The 27,253-nt window shown below is 36.4% G+C and overlaps 2 protein-coding genes across 2 annotated transcripts; both read right to left on the bottom strand.

Annotated features, from left to right (window-relative positions):
- Window positions 1-1,277: 1,277 nt before the first annotated feature.
- On the bottom strand, window positions 1,278-1,856 carry LOC111612656 (zinc finger protein 708-like). The gene has a single exon (XM_023353896.1). It carries the CDS (start codon window positions 1,793-1,795, stop codon window positions 1,361-1,363), a length of 435 nt encoding a protein of 144 aa, XP_023209664.1. The 5' UTR covers window positions 1,796-1,856; the 3' UTR covers window positions 1,278-1,360.
- A 9,310-nt stretch (window positions 1,857-11,166) lies between these two features.
- LOC111612654 (ceruloplasmin-like) lies at window positions 11,167-18,772 on the bottom strand. Its single transcript, XM_023353890.1, has 15 exons — window positions 18,252-18,772; window positions 17,205-17,455; window positions 16,930-17,142; window positions 14,941-15,119; window positions 14,701-14,867; window positions 14,014-14,120; window positions 13,772-13,943; window positions 13,444-13,703; window positions 13,149-13,354; window positions 12,928-13,078; window positions 12,646-12,858; window positions 12,378-12,579; window positions 11,886-12,316; window positions 11,638-11,796; window positions 11,167-11,568 (listed from the first exon to the last, which is right to left on the bottom strand). Exons 1-15 carry the CDS (start codon window positions 18,473-18,475, stop codon window positions 11,270-11,272), a joined length of 3,234 nt encoding a protein of 1,077 aa, XP_023209658.1. The 5' UTR covers window positions 18,476-18,772; the 3' UTR covers window positions 11,167-11,269.
- Window positions 18,773-27,253: the final 8,481 nt, after the last annotated feature.

Raw genomic sequence — 27,253 nt, 5'->3', positions numbered from 1 at the left:
GGATACTATTACCGCTCTCGAAAGTAGTGGGAAACCTATATACGAACAAATCGATCTTCTCGACAGAGCGAACCAGAAACTTTGCGACGCACCAGGCACTGCTGCAAAAAAAGTAAAGAAAGAGTCGAAAGCGGTGCTTCGAAAGAGACTCGAATTAAAGCGCTCGTTTATTGTGGCTGATACTTTGGCAGGAAAGAAGAGCAAAACCGAAAGTGAATTCCCAGTTCGTCTTACTCTTCCAAGGTCGAAATACTGTCCGTTATCTTCGGTAGATGCGGAACGCTCTTTCTCCGCGTATAAATTAATTTTCGGTGACAAACCTTGCAACTTTTCTATTGAAAATTTGGAAAAAGTGCTTGTAATATATTACGAAGCTAACTGTGGAAAACGGAGCGAATAAAAAATGTAAAGATAATTGTTTGTCTACTTTTGTGCTTGCATCATTCTGAATACGTGCATTTTTATTTGGAATACATACGTTAAATAAAAAATTCATCGTCCCGATAAGTACGTTAATCGTTCGTTGCGCAAATTTTGACCGCCTATTTTTTGTTTATAAAGCATAAACGAGGCAATTTAAGAGTTTATTTTAAGCGCCTAAAACGCCATTTTTAAGGGCCTAGATGTCCGCCGTCTAATTATTATATAAATATATGTTACGAAACTAAACTTGCGTAAATTTTGTCAATACAGTTTATATAATACGAAGTAAATATTATGCACTCCGTACTTAAAGAATTACATTTTGTTTTATTATTATTTATTTATGAAATCGAATATGTTATCGTAAAAAAGCCTGGAATCTCAAGTAAATTGTTTTCAAGTAAGGTTTTAAAATAAAATATTAAATAAATTTCGCCAGACTCCTTCCGAGGAACGAGGGGGCGCGCCGAATCTACTGCTACGGGGCGCCGAATATTACCGTATTAACTAACGAATAACTGCGACAGAAGGTAAGTGGCAACAGATTTTTCGATAATTATAAATAAGTAATTAACGGAAGGAAGTTTTTAATAATAGAAGGAAAGTAATTTCGGGTCTGGAATAATCTTCGGTACGATACTCTCCAATGATAAATGACGGGTTGACCCGGCGTTAATGGAGCTTTATCGTTATTAATATCTACTCTACCGCCAGGAGGAGATAGAAACTATTATCTGTATTCGTCGGGAGGGAGTGGATAATGTTTCCCTTTGCACGAGATGGGTTTTGTAATAGACCGGAGATAAGCGCACGTTTCGTTCTTTCCAGTATTTTATCTTTTAGTAAAAAGTAAAACGTAAACAGCGTTTATTAAATAAAACAATTATAAAAATGACTAGCGAAAATATCACAGAATTCTTAATTACAAGGAGGACGGTCAGAGTACGGCGTAGACATTCCGATGGGGATTGATGGGGTAGGCGGGTAAGGTGGGAAGGAATGTTGTCTTTGCGCGGCTCTTGGAGGAATTGCTTTTGATGTCGTGGGCGTTGGACAGATGCCTGGCCAGCGCGTCGGACCGGGTGTATTCGTGGTTACACCCCACGATGTAACACTTGTGCATTTTCTTCTCGGACGCCTTCAGGTGAGTTTTCTGGTGTTTGGTCAAGTGGTCTTTCCTGCCGAAACCTTTGGAGCAGGCGTGGCAGACGTAGGACTTGATGCCGCTGTGGATCTTCTTGTGCCTGGTCAGTTCTTCGTTTCTGGCGAAAGACTTGCCGCATCCCGCTTTGTCGCACTTGTATTGTTTCTCTCCTGTACGGAAATAAAACACGAATAAGAAGTTCGTCCAATTGGATACAATATACGGCATTTCGGTAAATATTTATAATGCCGCCGACGATCTTGCCGAGTGCGCCACGATAATTATCATCACAAGATTATGATTGCTTCTCTCTTACAGTACAATAAAAGTTTTCTACTCCAGCAGAAATTATTAAGTTATTAATTCGATAATGATGATTATTCGGACTTAGACATCGCGTATTATTACACATGCTAATTAAAAATAAACTGTAATTATGAGTACAGATGACCGAGAAATTTTCTGATATTTTTGTCATTGTACGAAGTTTATCTGGTGTAAAAATCAAACAATAATAAGATTAAAAAAAAAAAAAGAGAGAGAGAGAATAGAAAAGGCGGGGTTTATGGTGTAGAAGAATTTACATTAGGACAATTAGAAAATATTAAAACGAGAGCTTATAATAGAGCTGTCGTTGCTAGTAAGACCACCAGAACTTTCTCGATAATGTATACGAAAACGTACTTTACTAAAAAATTTTTATAATGTAATTAAACTGGGATTAGGAAATACGAATTATATGTAGTTTAGGATCAGATAAAATTTTCAATATTCAATTATTCGTAATTATAATTTCATATAGAACTTTGAAGTAAATTTAGAAATTTGAAATATAGATAAACATGAAAAGTTAACTAAGTGGCTCGAAACAGTTTGTATTATAAATTAAATTATAAAAATGAAATAATAAATTCATATATATTTTACTGTCTTTTGTACAATTATATATAGGTCTACATATGTTATTATTGTCGTTTGGTGTTTTGTTTATTGTTCTGGAGAATCTGAGAAATGGTCTATGAAGTTCAATCGTTGGAAATGACCAATGATTGAACTTTTTCTTTTAATTGAGCAATACAGTTGTAGTTTACTGTGTTTATTCCCGCATCTAGACTATGTTGTATGTTACCATAATTGACTCCATAGGATATTTACTTCATTCTAATAAACCGGTAAATCAAATTACATTTTTTCTTCCCTCTTCTTGTCTCCTTCCTTTGTATTATTTAGTGTATTAAAAACCTATAATCTTCGTACAGAGATAGGCCTATCGTACATTAATTTTCACAAACTGGGACGTTCTAGTGTAAAAATTCGGGTGATATTAACAACATACGTAGTTATTTCACATTAAATGTAGCCGTACGCGTTGCTACGCCTATCGGCTCTATACGAAACTATAATAAATTTAAAGTTTTTAAGTATTTAACCAATATCAAAATTATTAAGTTTAATCATAGTTCTTTTGAGAAAGAAGAGTATAATATATTAAATAAAAAAGCACACGTCTTACCAGAAAACTCGGTGTTTATTACACTCGAGTAAATAGTTACACGAACCTAATAGAATGAAACTAACTCACGAGAAATCTGATAGAATGCAAATGCTTCTTCTATGTCTGCAATTGCTAGAACTTGGTCGACATATTCACCAAGTCGCTCCTTGTTTAAAAAATAAATACATAATGTAGAACAATATGCATCCGCTTTACCACTTTACCAGCGATGTTTTTGATCACTCGAAAAGTACCACGGGCTCGGAACATTTCGGCGTATAGTGATCTCATCGAACACCATCGACTCGACAGCACACAATTTTATATAAAAAAGAACAGTCGTATTCGTGACTCCGAGAAGCATCGTCCACCGTCAACTTCTCTTTGGCACTTAGGAAACATCTACAACTGTACATACGTCAGATCTGTGTTCCGTGTAAAAATAAACTAAATTCACTTACGCTTATGAAATGCAAAGTTTTAAGACTTCGTTCGTTCGGGTTCTTAAAACCGTTTGACTTTAAATTTACTCGAATATGAAATCGTATATAAAGATTAATTACATCGTGTAATTCATTACAAATGGACAACAGAACCTACAAACCGAGAAAATAGGATCAGCTCGTGCGTAGACAAAGGATTCATCTCACGCACTTACAGAATGTATGCGAATACGCTTACAAACGCTTTTTTCGCATTGGTGGAGGATGCACGAATTACTAATTACAAGTGTTATCTACGGTTTTACTAAGTGGTGTAACGTTCAATGGCACGTAATTTAAAAATAATAGAGAAAGTAAACACGTTTCACTTATTTATAATTATATAACTATTTTTCTGTTTAAAATGTAATTTTTGGCAGCATTATTAACCATTCGAAAAGAGCAACCAAGTGGCATTTTTTATGTATCTTAATTTCTAGCTTAAGTTTTCATCGATTCGTTATAAAATAACTTAATTCCAATTGTAATCGAGTTAAACTGATGTTTGTTTTCTTTGAATGAACTGTATTTAAAGCAATTTTGTGAAACTAATTGATAGTCGGATATTATGACCTAGAAGATAATCTGTGAGCAGATTCCTTCGAGGACAATTGCTTCATTATCAAAGATTCCTGCGCGTTAGATACTACAATCTTTATTACGTTGGAAAGAAAGATCGATTAACCACCCGGACTCGTATTATAATTCAATAAGATTATCATCTGTTAACGGGAATTATCGTAGTTTTAATCGAATCGATTGTTTTAAATATACCGTTGACTTCATTTCGCTCTTCGACTGAAGTCACGGCCACGTGGCATAAGGGCATTCTAGCACGTGTATAGTCGCTTATGTATCGATATCGATAGAAAAATACATCATTAACACTAACTCCACTCATTTCTACATCAGATAAATTCCTACCACAAATGTGACAACTGACGAATTAAACTATACGAAAACTTATATAAATTCTGTTATATGCTAACTGTTTTATGAATTTATCTTCGGTTTATTTCATTTATCAAAAATTATCTCTCATTATCGCAGCAAATAATTAATACAACACTGCAAAAAATTACAATTCATTTTTCATTAAATTTTCGGCTCTCGTCAAAAGAAGATAAAACGGTTTTTTCCCTTAAAAGTTTCGAGTGAAACTACAAAAATCACGAAATAAATTGAAAGAGAATACAGCAGTATGCCCCCTTTTAAACACACGCCGTTAAAAGCCATTCACAAACATTTATTTAATTCGAAATATATCTACAAGAGATAAAGATGAAATTTTATATCTTTTAATCTACAAAATGTGGATTCTCTTCTTATCAATAACTAAATTAAACGTAATATATTTTTTATAATTTAAATGAATTTAGTTTATATATTTTCATCACTTTTAATACATATTAAGTTATTTAAAATTTTAAAGTTAAATTCGAGGTACTCACCGAAATATATTTTTGTATGTCCAATGGTCGGTCTGTTGTTAACTTCCAACTTGCACTTTTCATAATCGTTCTTCACCGGGACGAAGGCCGAATTGGCAGATCCAAATTTGGTCCCGGTGGTGTGGCAAAGGGCACCGATACAATAATTCCACTGCGGATTGTCGATAATTATCGCGGGGACGGCATTTATATCGGCACCCGTTTTAGTTTCGTCACCTTCTCTCCCCGCGTGGAAATTCTCCGAATTTCGTCTCTGACACCGGGATAACACCAGGATTCCCTGGTGCTAAAGTCGGTTAGGTTCCTGCTGGCGTCGGCCGCGTTTAGTTCGAATTCGCTGGCCATTTCTCCCGGTATGTGGGAAAAGAAACTGCAACAACACATGATTCTCTTACTCTTTGGAGTCGTCGATAAGGAATTGAGGAGGCTCCGTGCGGGGGGCGTGAGAGAGGAGGTTCGGATTTTAAACTTGTTGGTGCAACTCGGCGACGTGTATATACTTTATGTACTTTCGTTATCTAAGGTCGAGTGTCATGCGCCGATTCATTGTATGGGACGAGTAGGATAACAGATTACAAAGTACTTTTTGCCACGATAAAAGGCGAGAGATAAGAAGATAATGCCTACTCCGACAGGTAAAAAGGGATGTCGATGGTCTAAGCGCTTGTTTTAATCGCCGTTTTTTAAATCGGAATGTCGAGAATTGTCATTCTTTTATGACGTTTTTCGCGCTTTTCGTTCTGAAATAAAAAATTTTCAAACACAGGGACATGTCGAGTCGAGTGAAAAGGGGAGACTGCCTTATCCAGCCGATGTTTTCTTTTTAAAGTATCCAGTAATTTGAAGTCTGATCAATCCGGAGCAGAGTCAGTAGTTGTCTTTCGGGTTCATTTCAGGAAGACGACTGAATAATTTCGTTAATTTGGCGTGACAGTTCTGACCCCTCCGGTAAAACCTGTTCGGCGAAAGAAAGATCGATCCCTTTGTTTTCGTTTAAAACTTCAGCCTTGAAAGGGACAGGGGATCCTTTTCAAGGCTGCAGTTTTAATGAGGCAATAAGCAAGTGTTTATGAGGCAATAAAAGTAAAACTTTTGGGGCCACGTTGAAAATACAAATACAATGGTCGCTGCTTAATATAAAGAAAAGTCGTTTTCTCAAACTAGTTCCACGTTTCTTGTGGATTATGTTCGGCCTGTCGTTTATTATTATTACATTAAAATAGGGCATTTATGATATTTAAAACTGACAAATCAAAATTAATTTAAGATAACTTTTAGAAAACATTACTTATTACTTTTCTGGAAGTATTATTTTTAATGAGGGTCGTAGCCTATTTAATGACGATTTTACTCGTTATTAGCATATACAACTTTTTATAAAACTCATCCCCGTCCTTAAAATTAAGCCATTTGTTTTTTTTTTATTATAATTAATATTCACAATGTTCACTGTTGACTCAGGATACTCTTCAATATTTTAATTCTTGAAGTTAGAATAAAAGGCTGGCGTTTGATCATTTTTAAACGTGAATTTTTACCTTTCATTATTTTTCTTTTAAAGAAGTTTTATCTTCTAACCAAAGTAACTGTGTCTTCTGTGGTTTGTGTAAAAGGAATTAATGATAGACTCGAAAATATTAATATATTTTTGTAAATAGTCTAACTTCAAGAATTAATATTATAAAAGTTATTTTTAAAAACAAAATCTCATAACAGACAAAAACTTACGCAATTCTGCTGGATTTTTTGTAGTTTTATGATTATAGCTTAATTTGCTATTCTACTGACAGTAGGATAGGTGTAGCCAACTTCTTAATGCTATCGGGTTTCATTATATTAAAACTATTTGCAATCTACTGTTGAATAAACTAATACAACGTTATGGCTGCCCGCCTTATTATTTTAAATTTAAACGTCTTAATTATTTTAATTTCCAACGTCTTTCCTTTGTTCTTTGTCTTCTGTTTCTAGTATTGTAAACTTTTTTTTTTTTTAGTTTTTAATAAATGCCAAGACAGGTGTTCATGAGCCCTTACTTCCTTTCAAACTATCTTTCCTAACTTACTGTTTTCACCACTTCTTACTTGACAACTTTTCTACTCTCTTCCTTCACTTCACAACTTAGGGCTAGCGTGAAAGAAGGACAGCCCTCTAATACTTTTGAAAGAAAAAGAACCGTCTATCTCTTTTTAGTCCTTTTGTCGACGTGAGGCGTATATTCCGAGAAACATCGATAACAACAGAGAGGACGACTATGTCTACAAAGGGGAAGATAGAAGGAAGTCACTACTATTAAGTTTGTTTGTTTTATTAAGTTATGGCAACGCAACGCTTGGGCGATCTGTCTAGAGAGGATGCCTCTCGGGAGGTCTTTCTAAGGGTAACTGGCCTCTATTTAGGCGTTACAGACGTGGAGAAAATCCGGAAGACTCCACGTGGCCAGCCCGTCCGAGCGCGGCGCGAATCCACGACCAAATCCCCAGTGTTCAGGAACGGAAACCGCTCGGCCTCTGGTGGACCACTTTTAGGCCCTGTACACACTAGGCGTTTTCAAACGAGCGTTTAGCGGAGCATGCGCACTGGCTCGGTTTGGAAATGGATGTGGAAGTGATTGCTTGTGTGTGGCTCCTCTATCGTCGCTATAAAAGACGACGGCGGAGGCAAAGAGAATTTTGGGTGCACCCAATATTACGAGATAGACTGACGCATGAAATGTTTGCGACGTTGTATCCAAAACTAAGACAAAATAAATTCAAGTTTTTTAATTCTTTTAAAATATCTATAAAATCCTTTGACGATGGTTGGTCTCTTTTAGATTTCATCAATAAATAGATCAGTATCGAAATGATCGTTCTCCATTTCAGCACATATATCTCAAAGCGCTCGGCTGACTCCCGCAAAACGCGCGATCGCATGTAGGGTAACATGGCAGCACATATATCTCAAAGCGCCCGTAAAGCGCTCGCAAAACGCGCGTTTAACGCGCGCTTGGCTTTTGAGTGTGTACGGCTACATAGAACTCTTGGTTCTTTTAAACGCAGGTTAAACGCGCGTTTGAAAGCGCGCGTTGAAAAACGCCTAGTGTGTACAGGGTCTTAAGCTCGACTTTGGTCAGGACGCGCAGAGCCTAAGAACGTGACCTAAGGAGATACGAAAGGAAAAGCAGAACGTTATGCGTGAGATTCCGTGTAAATATCTGTAAATTAATCGAAATTAATGTATTGTTCCGCTGTTAACTATATTTGAATATAGCATTACTTTGTAACATTTTAAATTTGATATTTTAATCTTTGTACTAGTTGTAACTATCCGCTTATTTTCATAAGCAAACGCGAATTTAATTCTTTAATGTTTGTCCGTAATACTTTCGCCACATTTACTTCATTTCCTTTTTTTATCTTTTCCCTTTGTAATTCCATGCATACTGTAACCAATTACTACTATTATAGTGTCATTAGAGAGGTTGAGGCGCACGTTTTAAACGTGTAAACGTGTACGTGTGACGTTCGGCGCCGCTTTCCCGTAAGCCTAAAAGTTTGACAATGGTGTTTGGATAGTCGGTGGAATCACGCTCGACATTCCAAACACCATCGTCAAACTTTTAGTACGTTTACACGTTTAAAACGTGCGCCTCAACCTCTCTATTACTGTAATTTTATCTATGTTCTATTTACACCAAGGGCGCGTTTGGAAATTGTAACCGGTATTACCGGTAACTGTGGGTAGTTACAAGGCGTTTAGAAAATGTGACCGCGTATAAAAATCACTGTTACGACGTCACCGAAGTGACCACTGTGACAAAGCGCTTCTATTGAATTACAAGACGGCGGACATATTGTATCGTGTGACGAATGTGGCCGTGACTTTAAAAATATAGAGGATATAAAACAACATTTTGTTTCCGCGACACAATGTGACCAAGATCAGAAAGCCGTGTCGTTCCAAATTTCAGATGAGGCAAGACAGCGTGGAAAATGGCCAGAAAATTCTACAAGTTCATTTTCATCTTTGATGAACTTTTCGAATCATCATTGTCATATGATTATGAATCGATATTCGAGAGCAATGATAGAATTCGTATCAACTCTCTTCGACTTTCCGCCATTTTGAACATCATAAAATAACCAGCGTGTTTAAAAATGCACTGATCGCCCGGATTAACCGGCTATGACCGATGACGTCAGTCACCACTACCACAGGTTAGAATTTCCAAACGCGCCTCTAGTTATATCTAGTGGTACTAGTAGGTACTTTGTTGTACCTAATAAATAATTTGATTGATTGATTGTAAGCAAATATTCATGCTTTCTCCCATTCATTAATGTGAATTTTTAATTCGATAAAAATGGAAATATTACGAAATTGCGTTACTGTAGCGATCGACTGAAAATGTTTTCGAGATTGCCCTGTCGATCGCGATAGACTGGTTGACCAATTCTGCTGTAAGCACAAGCCCCTGTACACTGGCAGCCCGCAAGACGGCAACTGCCCAATATTGTTATCAGCCGCTTGCTGTTACCAAAGCAGTCTTGAACCGATGTGATCATAATAAGCGGCTACCACTGTATTCGAATGTAAAACTGTAAACCGCTTTTAAAGTATTAGACTATTAAATTCTTTACAAAACTTGATTACAAGCGTGCTCGTAGGAGAATACGGTGTACAGTACACAGGGAAAAGAAAGAGACACATAAGTGAATAGTCATTTGCAAATAAAAAGTTTATTTAGTGGAATAACGTGTGCAAGTATAGAATTTCGTTTACAAAGCGCAGGTGACACGTTTCACCACACGCTTTCCCGTCTTACGTAAATACTATCGCCCGCAATTTACGTGTGTAAAGGCTGTTGCAGTGTTTTCCATTATGACGCAAACGTGGTATACGCGCGTCGACGTTTACCGTAATTACCGAATTTCGTTTTCTACGTAGTTTCTTTTTACACGTACGGTAAGATCCCGCTTAACGCTGCCTCGATTAACGCTAATTCGATGTAACGCCGTCTGCTCGAAGAATAAAAAAAAGCTCAAAATTTATACTAATTCAAATTATCGCGGCATTTCATTGATTCGTATATAATACGATTATTCCCAAACACGAATCAATCGGCAAAAGGTAGGAATTCGTCGTAGCGCTGTACAATCCTTAAATCTGTTTTTTTTTTGTGCAGTTTTGGAAAAAATAACATCACGGATGCCATAGGAAATATCTACTTCGCTTAGCAAGAATTAACCGATAAATGCACGAACGAAGTGCGGAAGAAGTTACGGCCGAAGGTATCCAATAATTCTCGACGAGAAGAGCCTATCGCCGTATCGTTAGGTCGACCAAATTGTCAACCTAATCGATACAGCGGGAGTAGGAGATGCAGACGAGCGGGATATTGAGGAGTTACCGCGGGTTTTCTGGTGAGAGTCTTATCAACGACGACCTTCGAGAACTGGCAGAACAAGGAATTCACGTAGAACTAGAAAATAGAGATTCTGAAAACGAAGAACCCAAAGAATTTCACTGCATATTTCTTTAGTAAAAGTAACAATAACTGAATTTCTTAATTAAATCGTAGCCAATGATCCAGATTTGAAATGAGAGCAAAGGCGAGACGAGGCGTTTTGGATGCCATTTCCCGCTACCGACATTTGATTAAGGAAAGAAAAAAAAAGCGACAAATGGAAACTACACGACTTTATCCAAAAACAAGAATTTCCGAAGAGCCAGGACCTTCGTCACAAAAAATGAACTTTACATTCTGCGTGCGTATGTTTATGCGTTATTTAACATATATTATTATTATTATGCAAATTAATATAAAACAACTTAAAATTAAAGTAAAATCTGTTTATTTTTGGTCGCGTGTTCTCCTATCCCTATTTACTCTATGTTAAAATGACCTCGTTTAGCGCTTTGTCGTCTAGGAACGCATCTCCCGCGTTAAGCGGGGTCTTTCTGTATTACGATTCTGCAAACGCTATTAACGTAATGCGGGAAACGTGTATTCTCTCGTCTACACACGTTATTTGATAGTGGAATTATTACGTTCCACCGTTTTTAAGTGAAACAGTTACTTAGATTTCTGCATGCGTTATTACTACAGGTGTGACAAGTTGAGGAATGAATGGCAAAGACTCGCGAGTAGAAGATTATACTTTGTTTGTTCGGTGAAGAATTCAATTAATAAGAAAAACTAGAAAATTGGAACGCTTAATAATACCAGATTTTATTTTATATTTTGCAAATATACAAGACAGGAAGTTGTAGATAAAAAAATTCATTCTACTTAATCTTTAATCGTAAATAGGGTATTCATTCCGGCTTTAATGTGATCGTCCACGTGACAATGTAGAAGCCATCGCCCGGGGTTATCTGCCATCATCTCTACTGTTTCGTACACCCCGGGGAACAATTCGAGGACGTCACTACGACGTTTACCTTCGTTCCATCTGACAAACGTAACACCGTGAAAGTGCGCGGTGTGCACGTCCACTTCGTTACCTAATCCTATAAAATACCACGCCACTCGATCGCCTTTATTAGCCTCCAAGCCTTCTAACGAACCGTAAATTCTGCCGTTGATAGCTGTAATAATTGATAGTGATTATTATAAAACAGTATTACTAGATACTGTTTAGTTGATAATGATACAACCGTGCAACAAATTGCTTTCTTTGAAATCTTCGTTTTCGGCATCCACGCTTTCCGGTTTGTGACAGTATTTATTGATATTTTCGTGTAGATACCAACTCAAGTTCTCGTCGAAAACCGTAAACAGCAAGGAAAATTCTCGATCCACGTCGTTTCTTGCACCTATTTAGTAAAAAAAAAAACCGAATTAAATCGTGCAATAATTACATTGACACGTAATTCACTTCCACAAGAATGACGTAAACTCAAACCTGTGTTTCCTAAAATCCCTTTTCTGCATATAACTAGAGGACCGACCAGGCCGGAGTTGACATCTCGAGTAACATCGACGTCCGAATAATAAGCCCAAGAAGTACAATTAAATTCGGAATTTCCGGGCCCGCTTCTTTCCGGCACTCTCCACGTGTAAGTAACGATCTCGTTGGATTGTGCCGCCACCCACTCAGAAACCGCCACCAATCCCTGAAGACGAATGGAGAAGGAATGATTTTGTGCCATATTTTTAAATACGATTCTGATTCTCTCTCCGACTTCCGCTTTGATGAAAGGACCAAGTATTCCCAAATGGGAAGGCTTCGCTATCAATTGAGTGAATTCCGGATCCGCGTATTGTTGGTATATGACCTTCTTATAAACGCTTCCGATTCTTTCGTCCCCTCTTTCTACGAACGTTTTGCTCTCTCTGCAATGAAAATTCAGTTAATTATGAACAATTTAGTCACATTTCTGTGCCGAAAACTTACTCGTTTTCAGTTAACAGCTCCCCAGTTATAAGATGATGCGAGTGTGTGGCATAGTTCCATTCCTCTTCCTTTGCAGCAATATAATAAGTACGCACATTACCTTCTTCGGTTACATTCGTTCCGTCTGCTTCGTTTATTCGGTACTTCGCTCTCATTCCTGCTTGATAATGATCTACTGTCTTGCATTCCAATTCCCATTCTCCTGAAGTAAAAATTTTTCGGTTTTAAATCGATAAGAATACCGTAAGCAGCTTGATCATAGTCATACCTGGATTATCGGCCCTCATAAGCACGGTGTAATGCATATTTGGTAAAAGCACAAAGCTATCTCTGTACATGCCATGCTGAAGAAATGTCTCTCCATGAAAATAAGCCGTATGCAAATCTGTTTCCTTGCCAAAGGATACAATATGCCAACTGACATTAGTGTTATAAACCATATCCAAACCTTCTAAGTTTCCGTACATCAACCCGTTGATTGCTGAAATTGGTATAAATTAATAGAAAATTATAAACTAGATAGCTCATATGCTTCATTATAATGTCTTACAATGCATTTTATTCGATTCTTGAAAATCTTCATCCTCCTTATCTACGGTTTGGGGATTGCTACAGTAGGTAAGAATATTTTCGTCTATGTAATTTGACTCGTTTTCATCCATAACAGCGAAAATTAGTGAAAATTCACGATCTACGTTCCTCTATAATAAACACGGGAAGCTTAATTATAAAAAATAACTAAGTACAGGTGCAACAATGAATTACGAATACCTGTCTGCCATTATGTAAAGATTGCTTTTTGCAAGTCAAGAGTATACCATTGAGACCCGAGTAAGCATCTTTCAAAACATCCACATCAGAATAATATCTCCACGTTAAACACTGAGGATCCACTTCGCTTGGTCCAAGATAATCCGGCACATACCAATACAGCACAACACTAGAACCCGCCTCGACTTTAACGCCATGAGATCTAACTATTTTTTGTTTTTTTTTTTTTTAGAAAATCGCATTTTCAGAATATTTTAGTTAAAAAAATAACAACAGAAACACTACAGGTTCTTACCAGAAGTTCCATTTTGGTCAAAAATCTCGACAGCTGGACTAAAAATGGAGTAAGGACGACTGGCTTTATTTTTGAAAATTAAAGTTATTGTTTCCCCAACTTCAATTCTTATAACTGGACCTAGCAGACCTAAATGTTCTTCTTCTTCGTTACGAGGATTTCTATTGGTAAAATTCGCGTCCGTGTAGCTCCTATATACGGCTTTTTTATAAGTTCCGCCGATTCGATTCGGTTGTTGCTCGAAGAAGACCGCCGCGTGCCTAAAAATGACTGAAGCTGTAGTTCGTAATACCGGATTGCTCGATAGAAAATCAAAGATACCACTCACTCGTCAGACGTCAGTTCTTTATTATTAAATTTGTTGAGATTGGACGGAGCATAATTCCATTGAATTTCTTCGGCCGCAATGAAGTACTTTCTAGAATGGTCTGGTACCACGAAGGAATCGTTGACGATGCTACTTGAACATTTGCGAATGGTAAATTGAGCTTTCATACCAGCTGTAATGTTTACCAAAATTTAAGTATTGGAGGGTGGTTAATTTGACTTATATGATATTTCGTATTATACCCAGATATTCAGTTCCCGTCTCGGAAAGAATTTTCCACTGTCCTTCGTATCTGGCAACCATGTTTACATTTGTGAATTTCGCAGGAACTAAACTAACGACATCGGTCCTAGAGTAATGACAAACGAATTATTTCTCTGCAATTGAAAGATTTGTCTTTATAATACAATCCGAACGCACCGAGACGGCATTAGAAAAGATAAGATTTTAAAAAAAGGAAACACGAGGACTGCACGATAATCACTGTCTATCAGGATATATTTTAATAATGAAGACCTGCCGACCCCCAAAACGGCTATTAAACGAATACATCAATAAAATACAACAAAAAAGAGGAAGACCAAAAACTTAGCGCTTCTTGGTATTCATTATAATGAAATGGAACACTCGAAAGACCCGTACAGGCCGGAGAACACTTGTTAATTCTTACCCTGTGTGTTCGGTTGTGTAACCAGAACAAACCTAAGATACCTGTTATAATTTTCATTCGAATATTTGATTTAACACTAGACCGGTCACGCGATTCGTCATTCTTATACATATTTTTGCCATTGTCAACATCGGTTCTGCAATGGAAGCGATCACCGAAAGTATTATTATATAAAAAGTGACAGCGACGATTGAAAAACTAAAGAATTGTTTCCTCAACAGCAATCGCAATCGTTACGACGCAAAAATACCTGGTTTACCTGTGTCCATTCAATTTAACAAGATGGCCTTGGAACGTGACCGAGTGTACGTCAATTTCGTTTCCCATTCCGATCAGTCTCCATTCGATATCGTCTCCCACACAAAATTCTAATCCACCCAAAGTGCCAAACGAGCGTCCATTAATGGTATACATTCGGTTTGATTCCTACCATAAATCACGTTTATAATTATTTTTAAATCTTTGGTATTTAAGTGAAATGTGAGGAATCGATACGAACTTGGAATTCTTCGTTTTCTTTTAATTCTTCGTTTCCCTCGATGACAGTTTGTGTTTGTTCCGTCGATGAAAGTTTCCGTTCGATGTTCCTCTCCAAATACCAACTTTCGTTCTCGTCGAAAATTAAGAATAGCAAAAACACTGTTTTTCCTTCCTTTTCTTCATATTTTTCCAAGGTTCCTGTGGGCGAAAAGAGAATATTCAAATTACCAATATTTAAAAGTTAATGTGATTAATAATAATAAATTTGTATAAAATATGTTTGTCTGAAGAGGAAAGTCTGAAACTTCGTTTCCATTCCTGACCTCATTAATGGGAACAATCAGGAGGGTCGTGAATTCCTGCGATGCCACTACAAATCGAATCCTAATTTTTTGAGGATCATCAGTTTGTATGGCACGATTAGGCCTAATGTCAGCGTGGGTCTTCTGGTATTACTCGTAGTTTTCTTTATACCCGAACATCAAACGGCAGCGGTGTATCTAGGATATTGAGAATATGGATTCTGTTCGACGCAGATTCGGCCGCTGTCGTTTTTCGGAGAATGTTACTCAATTACCTTAGAATTACGAGTACTTAGTTACCTAATTGAAGTCAAACTACATGCGTTATTATATTTATTATTTTTAAAACGTTTTCTACCATGAGAGCACTAAGAGGGCTTTTTTCTTGCAAGCCCGTATGTATGAATTCGGCTAAATCCACAGTAAGGCCACCGGATGGAGAGGGATGGGGCTCGACATACCCGGACCTCCGAATTCGATCCTAGGTTGGTGAACCTAGGATCGGTAGGCTGCCACATTTAACCTTTCGATTATCCGGACTCTCTTCTTTTTTGGATGATAAAATCGATTGCTTTGGTACTAAGAGAGTGTTACAACACCGTAAGAACCCTGCATACGCCCGACTGGTAGTTGGTCGCAAGGAGTTTTCTGGTTTTACTTTCTTCACGCGTCTAACACCTAAATGAGGGTTAGTTTCCGTAGGGAGTCCTCCCGCGAGGCACCCCCTCGCCAGACAGGCCACTAGTAACCAACTGGCAGATACTGATGGCTATAAAACCGCTTGACTAATCGATTCTAACCCTTGGACCAAGAATCTATTACTTTTTTCATTCAAAAATTAAACGACAGCCGTCTATTTTATTCTATCCGATTAAAGATTTTCATATTACAGGGAATTCCCTTCCTAGAAAGAAAGGGAAAATATGGCAATCGACTTTATCGCCTTATCATTTATTTCTGCGGATGTTCCTCGTTTCACGGATGATAGATGTAAAAATCTAACAACGAAAACTTAACAATACTAAATTATATAAAATTATATTTCATGTACACTAATAAAAAATTCCTGTAATAATCCAGAATCTTACGTTTTACTCGTTTTATTTTCTTGATATTTAAGTTTTGAATATGCATATTTGAATTTTTACAGTAGTGTTAGACACAGTGAAGAAAATCCGAAAAGCTTCGGCCCACTAGTGGCCGAGTGGTTTCGTTCCCTGAACACTGGGAGTTCAGTCGTGGGTTCGCGCCTGGCCAGAAGGGGCTAGCTACGAGGAGTTTTCCAGATTTTCTCCACGTCTGTAACGCCTGAATAGAGGCCAATTACCCTTAAAAAGACTTCCCAGAAGACATCCTCCCTAGGCAGATCTCCCAAATCTTGCGTTGCCATAACTTAACAAACAAACCGAAAAGCTCCACGTGACCAGCCCTTTATACGGATGCGAACCCACCAACTACCTCACGATCGGCATCGTTCTCGGGGCCCACTGGACAGTTTTTAAAATACGTATAAAATAAAGAAAAAAATATTTTAATTAATTTCTAAGATTTCAAAATTGTAAAAAGTTCATCAATAGCTTTTGAATGGCAATATTTTCGGTGGATTCTCCATCTTTGAATAATCAAGACACACGGAAGTTCTTCCGTGATTCATATATAAAAGGATAGCACGGCAAGTCTCGTATAATTTTTATCGTGGCATTTACCTTTCTTGCAAACTACAAGAGGGCCAATCAATCCCGTGTGTATGTCCGAATCCGCCTTCCGATGAGAGTGATAAGCCATGGTTAAACAATCCGGATCCGACGAAGCAGGAGAATTGGATTCCGGAAGTGTCCAGGTGTAAACGAACGTTCCGTTTGGAGGAACCTCGTCGTCGGCTTTATCTTCCAGAGTCGAATTATCTTGATAGTAAGCCCCTTCGAAAAGCAAAATGTCACTTTTAAAATCGTTTTAACAGAAAAGTAACCAAATAACTTACCTTCGTCACTCTTCTCGTAAGACAGACCGTGAGGGTGCATGGACACGGGAATCGAGGCATTGTTAAAGAAGTGAACTTTGATGACGTCACCTACTTCGGCCTTTATCACCGGACCCAAAATTCCAAGCCATTCCGGTCTTTGACTTTCTGTTTGGAACGTATCGTCGGTGTATTGACGGAATACTGCCTTCAGGTAAGATCTCCCCAAACGGGGAGGATCCGTCGATTCACTCAATTGTTGATCTATAAATCTAGAAAAAAGTATTCTTATTTTATTATTGTAAAAAGCTGGAGAAATCCATCAGACGTACGAATATTCTTCTAAACATTAAACTTAATTGTTGGGTTACGTATTTCCACTTTCACTAACGAGATGTAAAGTCGATTAATTGAAAAATCTGAAAACTCGAATTGTGTTCTCATAATTATAATTGTATTTGCAAGCCGTAATAAACAACGGCAGTGTCTTTCCTCCAATATACTTTTTATCCCCGTTGCAAGATCGTCTTCCTGCATTTTGCACGACACTGGTTCCCTTTTACATATTTAAATATCATTGTACGATATTTTTTGATGGAAACAGCTCTCTATTCCATCTGATACGTCTGAATTGCACACTAATTTACGCATTTCTGAATAAACGTAATTAAATATGCGACGTACTTCACGCTTCGTGTTACTAAAATTTTTTTTTTCTTCTACTATTACAAAAATATCTCGAATATCCTTCACTGGAAGGACGGATAAACGAGTCAATTATGCAGAATTACCTTCCAATCTGTACAATTTATAAGCACGAAAACGAGTCGCACTTCCTCATTAGTGACGTAAGAGCTGAAGACCATTACTCAATTCCTAATTGTCATCGATAATTTATAACCGGTCGATGGAAGAGTAAATGGCAAATCGATCGCCATTTTGACTCGTCTAACAGAACTGTTCGATGACCTCGAAACCTCCATAACCGACGACCGCGTAAAAGATCGAAACGTATTTTACACTAGTTTAATAATTTATGGTAAAATTATTCCATAAAACGGTACTCACGAGCTATGACTCGGTGGGTAATGCGTTGCGTCGACGTCCGGCGCGTAGTTCCACACGATTTCTCGAGCGGCCACGTAGTAGGTGCGAGTGGATGCGTCTTGACGCGTGGAAGGGGTTGCCGACCCCACTACGTAGGCCACACACACCACTAAAATGACTACGAACGACACCAGTGTTGCTATCCCCATTATAATCCACACCGACCTGTTGCTACACCAAGGCATGAAGTGTAACTAACTTTGATTTATTCGCGCAATATTCTAGGAAATCGCGTGACTCATTTTCGAGATACACGCGAGACAGTGGATGAGATTTATTGCAAAGTGGAGTAAATGGCGGAAGTGCCCTCTTCCGCGTAGAAATAAAATTTTCTTTGTGTTTTGCATAATTGGAGGGAAACGTAAAATTCACAATTGTACCTTTTCACTAATGATCTTCGTGTGACGGTCGCATTTTAAATTGCAGGAAACACGAGACACGAGGCTATGCAAAGGATGCTTACAAACCGGTTCTCGGTTTTAATATTTAAATTGTTTATTTTAATTCATTCACGAGTGACGATTGTCGCGACACGAGTTTCGTTGATTTTTTTGAGACTTCGAGTTTCAAATTACATTAAAAAAACAAAAATAATAATTTTAAAGAAAATTAGTAAAAAATTTGGCGTGAAGGCGAATATTTTTAATAGCCTACTTCAGTTCGACCGGTGATACGTAATCATGTCTTTCGCCACATCCCAGGATATTGCAACCAGCTTGGGAGTGTTGCAACACCTCGTGATAATCAATCACTCGATTAAATTATTTGGTATCGGATACGTCACACGTACTACAGTACGCCAGTTAGAGGGTTGCTTTCATAAAAAGATCGAAAACGTACTAAATTAGTTTCAATTGTTATAGTTGTAATTTTCCTATGGGCATTGAGGGCAGTTGTCTGAGCCCCCACCGACGGAAGCCAATCTTTTATAAGAAGATATTTCCCCCCGAAGAAAAATGTATGACGGCAGTACCGTACGCGGGGCCCCCTAATTCAAATTCGTCCGGGCCCCAGGAAGCTATAACGAGCCACTGTAGACAATATTACGCGTTAGGACATCTCAAATGACTTTTCAAATGGTTCGTTGCGGATGCTCGCGCATCTCTGGCATATTCGAGCCACGATATGCAAGTGTTCTGGCATAGGCCTGTTGAGATTTCTATGCAAATATATCTTAATTGGGGAACGTTAACAATGCGCGGCATCCGCGACGAGCACTTTGGAAATTCGAAATGACGGATGGTGGTACATCTTAAAGATTTATTGCGCGTGTCCATATTATTACGTGTTATATCGACACTGTTGTATACTTATCTTCGATTACTCGACTTAACACTAAGTATTTCTAGTCTCCTTTCAAAAAGTACTGTACGTGTTTAATTTGGGGTTGGCGCCGGCGGCGCATTTAGAAATATGGCGCATTCGAACTAACAGTGCCTCTTCTGCAGTGGATGATTCTATTTTATAATTTGAATTTTGTAATAATTGTATTTTTACAGATTTTTAAATATCGAAAGGACAAAGCGCTGTTATTGAAAATCTTTCATTATACTACTACTACAGTATGTTCGTTTGTTTGTTTTGTTAAGGCAACGCAACACTTGGGCGATCTGCTTAGGACGGATGCCTCCCGGGAGGTCATTTTAAGGGTAACTAGCCCCTATTTAGGGTTACAGACGTGGAGAAAACCGGGAAAACTCCACAGCCCGTCCAAGCCAGACACGAACCCACCGATCTAACTCCCAGTGTTCGGGAAACGAAACCTCTTGGCCAATGGTGGGCCACTACTCTGTTCGTGTAATTCCTTTATCAATTGTTTCTGTAGACAAAGTTTTTCGTTATTTTATTGTTATTACACGACCGTAGGAAGGAAGAATAAAGTGGTTCTGAAAAGCGGCTGAAAAGAGAGCGATTATATAAAAGGAAAAAAAATCCCTGGGTATTGCTTTCTCCCTTTTCCTTTATCTTTCTCCTCATGCAACAGTCTACTATTCTGGTGTGACAGTGTTTTGAAATTAAAATTGTACTGTATTATTAACGTCGGCAGCAAAAAGTACTAATACGATTTGCTATTACTCTCCTGGCTGTTCTACATAACACAGGGAAAGTATGGCAATCGATCAAAAAATGACCCCTCAAGATTTTTATACTGATGGGCTCGGGTCCTCGAAACGTCGAAAAATGCAAAAACTTCAGTCTGTTTTCCTGCATATACGAATGTTGGTATGTGTGTACTGTACAGTACAGTACGTGGAGCATGATTTTTGTTCATCCCGTTTGAAGCTTAATAACTCCTATGTTTTTTTTTAAAAATTTCTGAAATTTTGCAGGGAGGTTTGTGTATTACAGGGTCGATGCTATTAAATTTTGATGGTTAAAGGTCGAGAGAGTGGGGAGATAAAGGAATCGCGTGTATCTCCAGTAGGGTCGTATTTAATAACGATTTTACTCGTTATTAGCATTTACGTTTTTTTTCCATAAAAAGTCATCTTTTCAAAGTTCAATTAAGCTTTTTGTCATTTTATAATTAAAAATATAAAAATTTTTAAAAATAAAATATCATAACAGATGGCGCCACCACATATTGCGCGGAAACTCGTTGCTGGAGTATTTTAAAATACCATTCGTACGTCGTTCTGTTGTTAAGCACAAATTTCCTACGATAGTACTAAGTGCCAAATGGTCGAGTCCTCAACCCTTCGCTCTAACGAATCCTGGTTCGAATCCCAGTCGGGATCCTCAGAAATTGTTAATACCCCAGCTTACACAGAGTAAGCGGGGTGTTTTCTCCGCTCTGGGAAATCCGGAGGGTGGAAAACGCATTTTCTGGGGTTGGACCGTTCCCTCTCCATCCGATCACCCCATTGTAAGCCCTACCGAACCCGCGACGGGCTGGATTAAAAGGCTCTCTTGGTGCCCACAGGGTAGAAAGTGTATTAAAAGAAAGCCATTTGTACAGTAAACCCCTGCTAACTCGGACNGGAGAAAATATTTCCTCCAAAGAAAAAGTCCGAAGTCAACACTACGTGGGGCCCCCTAATTCAAATAAGGCCGGGCCCCGTCTATTTATAACGCGCCACGAGTACGTGAACCGTCGTGTTTTTTTCGCTTTCCGAAGTGTTTTAATTCTTAAAAAATGAGAATTTGTAATTTTAAAATTTCCCCATCAAACGATTTTTCCCTTTTCCATTAAAAAAGATATATTAGCTCTGTAATGGAATTATACACCGGAAAAGTAACGCGTAACTCTCGCTAGATATTAAGCCGGCCTGTCGTAGTCGACGTCACGAGATGTCGCGTTAGTGCTACCACACAAGAGTACAGATGTTAACAATACTCGTGTCTCCTGTGATGCAACTTTCCCAGCAAACGGCGCGTGCTCTGCGGCGGGCAAAGACGAAGCAGGGTAACGAGTTATATGTTTAGAACGTAACTTCGACGTTCGATGAAAACTTTAGTTTTTCGAATTGAACAAGTGAAGAGGAAGAAGTTTTTAATTGGGAGGCTGTTAGTTTCGGTAGGTCACACCCCAAGATTTTTATATTTTGGACTCGAAGGACCTTGAAACTTCGAGAAATGCAAAAAAAATTCGGAGTTTTTTCTGTAAGTATGGATATTAGTGTACAGGGGGGCAGGATTTTGTTCGCCCTGTTTGAAGCTTAATAACTCCCGTGCTTGCGGTCGAAAATAGGACTATGGCAGATAAGTTAAGTGCCAATGTCTTCTGAACAGTGCCACCACAGAAATTGATTTTGCATTTCAGTTTTCAATGTAGAGTTCATTCGCCGTAGTGTTTTGCTTTGCACTTCCGGCACGTGTTTCATCAGGTTCGTTATTGATTACGTCGTAAATTCCGATCCGAATCGATAGTTTGAGTCGGTGGCATTTTTGTCTAAGCTTAAGAATATTTAATAATATATACTGTAATTTCAAACTTTCAAACTTTCAAACTAGAACTGAACTTGCTCCTTATTCAAATTTATTGAAAAATAATAAAGTTCTGTCCTATTCATTAAATACGACAGAACTTTATTAAACTTTCTATATAGGAATTTATTCATTTATAAATTTTCTCCTTAAGATTTGATAAATTAAAACAATGGAGGTGCCATTTCCTTTTCTTGAGAGATGTGTTATTCAAGTTCTTTCTTTGCTTTTGTGAGTTTTGTGAAGTCACAAAATCAAATTCCTACTTGGTTTAGGCTGGCGGAAGAGAAGGTTGCATTACAACTCTTGGATAGAATGGTCTATCACCAGGTTAATTTGATAATAATTATGATAAATTGTTTTCAGAAATACATTTAAAAAATGTTAAAAAATAACTTTTATAATGCATACGCTTATCGCAAGTCCACATCTCTTCCACAAAACTAAGTGATATTATATAGGATTCTAAACTTATATACAACAAAAGAATGGATAGAATTTTTTATTCTGTAGATACACTTCTTGCATTCCTTCTATTTATATAATAAAAAATATATTGTCTGCATGCTACTTCCTAATTATGCTCTTATCTATTTAATACTTTCATTGCTCATACTAATACAAGATACAGGCAAATACAATTAAATGTCCACTCCATCAATTATATATTTGGTCGATGGCACCAGTCTTCTAGAAAGGAACCAGACGTTTCTGGACGACAGTCCGCAAATAATTTTCGAGAATCCGACCCAAATTACATTCTGATCTTTCTGAGTAAAATTGGACACTTTTGCAACCTTTTGCTGGCCAGCAGTATCACTATGAATAATAGACTTCTTTGTTATGCTAACAGACAGCAAAGGTTTTTTTTTAATGAACATATGAAATATATTTAAGTTAACTACCAAGTTATCTCTTGATTGATGATAATTTTGAACTATGCCAACGGTTTCAAAAGACAATTTATTAGAATATTAGTTTGGAAAATGCCGAATACTTTGGATGAAGATCTGAAAGATGCTTAATGCCACAAGTGTTAAATTAGATAACACTGTTTGTAAAATTCATTCTGCATATTTTAAGTTTTGCTTAATTCATTTCATTCCTTTGTTGTATAAAAACTTGTGTGGATAATGAATTTAAATTTATAATTATCAATTGTAATCACAGTTTAAAATGTCAATAAATAAAATCTATTGTGACATAAATAGTTTAAAAATCTAACACAACACGATAGCTAGGCTAATATTAAGGATAGCAGGATAACTAAGATAGCTACATCTCAATTAGATAAAACATCTTATAAAAATTAAAACTTAGTTGGGAAAAAGTTGTCACTGTTTATAAAGTTTATTTGCATTGTGAATTACCATCTCGTTCTATCTTTGAAGTGGATCGAGCAGTGTGGTAAATGCTTGAACCACTCTGTACCGACCAGTTGAAATGGCACCAACATATTCTTCAGTTGGTATGAGATTTTTTATTCAAAAGGAACTTGTTCAAATCAGAATGAATTAGAATCTGGGTGATTCCAAGAGGAAGGAGGCAATGGCACGATCTTCCTTGTGTCTACAACTACCGAATCGAAAGACCAGATCTGTGCATATGCTTTGTGAAATGTTATATGGAGTAATTATAGTTATGTGAATAAATAAGAAAACAAAAGATGATCTACCTGCTCTATCATTCTAATATTAAATGCAATTTTTGAGGCAAAAAAAAGCTTCTTATGGTTTAGTTTACAATAATTTGGAAGTTAATGTAATTTTTTTTTGGCATTTGATTGCTTGCTGTTCTCTCAATTGGTTGTATGTTCCTTGGAACATACAACCAATACAACACTCCTCTTGAGGAAAAAATGGGTTTTTATTTTCTATTTAGATAACAATCAAGATTTTTATTCCTCAAGATCCTCAAGAGGAGTGTTCCTGTGTGATAAGTTCTCAATAGCAATTTTATGCATGGTTCCAAGGAACATACAACTAATGTAATTTTGATAACAAAATGTTTTTGATGAAAGTATGGATATGTATATTCTATTAAAAATTTTATTGAATCATCTATGAAAAGTAAATAATACTAATTAATATACAAAGGGTGATCATTTAATTCTACTCAGGAGAAAAAACCTTAATCTTCTGGACATTTGCCTGTCCCCTTGAACCTCACACATTTTTGCCAGCATTGTATCCATGCAATAAAAGTGTATCCGAAGCCACTTTATGACTGTGTATGAAGTGTTGTCATTGTGGTTAATAATGTGTAGTCGTGATCACAGCCGTAGGTGGTGAGGCTATGCCACGTCTGCCACTCACCATGGATTTAGGGCCTTGTAATTTTTTTTCTCTCCAAATACGAAGTAAGCTTTTAAAGAGAAATGTTTTACATCTGATAATCAATGATGCTTGCAGAGCCACAACGATAACAATTCATATGATGATCAAAAAAGGCTTCCAAGATGCTTTTAATGCACGAGTACAATGCTATTGAAAAATATGAGGTTCAAGGGAGAGTATTTTGAGAAAGACAAGATTTTGAAGATGAAATTTAAGGCAAGATTTTGCTCCTGTCCATAAATTAAATATCCTTGTAAATTAGATTACTTATTATATTTTTTATTTAACAGTAAATTAATAGTCAATTATAATAAATAGTAATAAAGCCAATAACTGCCATATGCCATTGGGCTATATAACAGCTATAATAACAATAAATTATTATTAGAGCCATTATACAGCCTGATGGCATTCGGCAGTAGTTGGCTTTATTATTATAATGTATAGGGTTTTAGTAGAGTTGTTTGTTTATAATAAATAATTAATAGTAAACAATTAAAGTCTTCTTGAAATAATCTATAACAGATTTAAATGTGAATTGAAGCAAGAATTAGATTCTTTGACATTGACCAACGATAATTAGCTCTTAAAATCCAGTCAGTGAAACATTTCTTTTGAATATGCTGCAGATTATAAATTAAACATTATCAAAACCATTTAAATAGCTATTTATTACATAACTGTTTAAAAATAACTTTAAAATGAATTTTGGTTTTTCACACTGTAATATTTGGACTGTTTTCTTGCACAGATCCATTTGTTGTTCTCAAATCACTAGCAGTTTTGGCCTTTTATGTTTAAAATTAATATTATATTAAACTTTCTAATTCCACAAATAATAAATTTTGGCAGAGTAGCAAAGGATAATAGCTGACATATCTAGGTTAACGTATCCAGGAAAATTTCCAAGAATGTAACCTGGACTCTTACCTGGTTTCCCATGCGGCAGGACAAAGCCTTTATCACCTTGACTAACTAATTGTCCTTATTAGAATAAGGATGACCAAGTAGTCAAGGCAATAAAATAGGCTGACTTTTAATTCTATTAATTTTAAATTAAATTTAATTAATTTAATTAAATTTTAATTCTATTAATAATTTTTTAAAAATATAATAAATATATAGACCTTAAAATATTCAACTTCTTTTTTTTATTATAAGCATAAAAAATTTTACCTTGATTAGATCCGTAGATATATTTAACGTTGAAAAGATCGGAAATAAATACTTTACACCAGAAGGACTAAAGAAAACCCAAATTTCAGGAATTCCCTACAAAATAAATATTCTTGTGAGATACAAATAAATTAACTTTCTCAGCTACAAATTGTCTGAAATTTATTTTTCAAATTCTTAAGAAATACATAAATATTTAAATACTGTATTAAGTGATCAAATTTGAAACTTATTTTAGAACTTTCTGAAGGACAGTACATTAAATTAACATTTTATTAGAAAATATTTTAACATATATGTTTATTGTAATTTAGTTTTTGTAAGCTTTCTAATATCTTAAAATTCTGCCATTAACTATAAAAGCTGAGTATTTATAAACTAAAAATATATGAATACTGTTTAAATACTTACTTAGTATTTGTTGTACATAAACTCTATAGTTATCAAACTTAAGCTTACTTATTTTGAAATAATAAATTACAGGATGGACCAGAGTTGACATTTTTAATACTATGACATTTCAGAACATAGGAAGAAATATTCACAGTGGATTCTTGATACAGTGAACAATCAAAGGACTAAGTTAAATCATTCACCATATACAGAACCAACAAAACTGCTCCCTACGTTGAAAGTTCACTATATTGAATAGTCACTATATTAACTATGGTTAATTTTATATCTTCAGGATGTATAAAAGATAGATTTCTAATTGTGAGATGGTTTATTTTAATAGATTCTTATCCTAGTGACTATACTTGCACATTGATATATTTGATCTTTAAATGATAAATGATTCTAAAGAGAGGACACTGTTGTTAATATAATGAGAGAATCTGCTGTGCTTAATGGAAATATTACAAAGTATACAGTAAAAAATGGCAAAGATCATGCAAAATTACACAGAATTCTTAAAAATTATCATATATATATAATATGCAACACAAGGGTAATCTGGCAAGGAGAGATGCTTCCCAAGAGGACTTTGTATGGGAAATTGGTCCCTATTTAGGTGTTACAAATATCAAAATTACCCAGACAATACATTAAATGACTTGTTCCTAAATGTGTAAATGAGCTGATGTGATAATTGCATACATTTGTTATTAACATTATTGAAGTGTATTTGTTTAATGAAAATGGCATCTGGTGAGGCTGTAAGTGTTGACATACATACATGAAGTAATCAACATCCTCCATAGATAGGGCAATTCCTTAAGAAAAATTGCAAAGGAACTAAAAATTGGTAATTCCACAGTATGGGCATTGTTTTAAAATTTCAGGAAACTGCTAAAATTCACCTAGAAAAATCAACTGGAAGGCCAACAACCATGATAAAGACTGATCACAAGCACCTTCGTGAAATAATTAAAAAAAATCAAGTGGATCACTCAGTGAATTAGTGAATGAATGGAATAAAGCTACTGAAAAGGAAGTTACAAAAGAAACTTCTTGCATCTGTCTGCACATACTTGGCTACAGCTTCTACCAAGTAAGAAAATATCATTATTTTTTACTTAACAA

Source organism: Centruroides sculpturatus, unplaced genomic scaffold (genome assembly GCF_000671375.1).
Source record: "Centruroides sculpturatus isolate CEXI.00-Female unplaced genomic scaffold, Cexi_2.0 scaffold1829, whole genome shotgun sequence".
In the NCBI taxonomy this organism is placed as follows: Eukaryota; Metazoa; Arthropoda; class Arachnida; order Scorpiones; family Buthidae; genus Centruroides; species Centruroides sculpturatus.
This window is presented reverse-complemented; position numbering and strand designations above follow the sequence as displayed.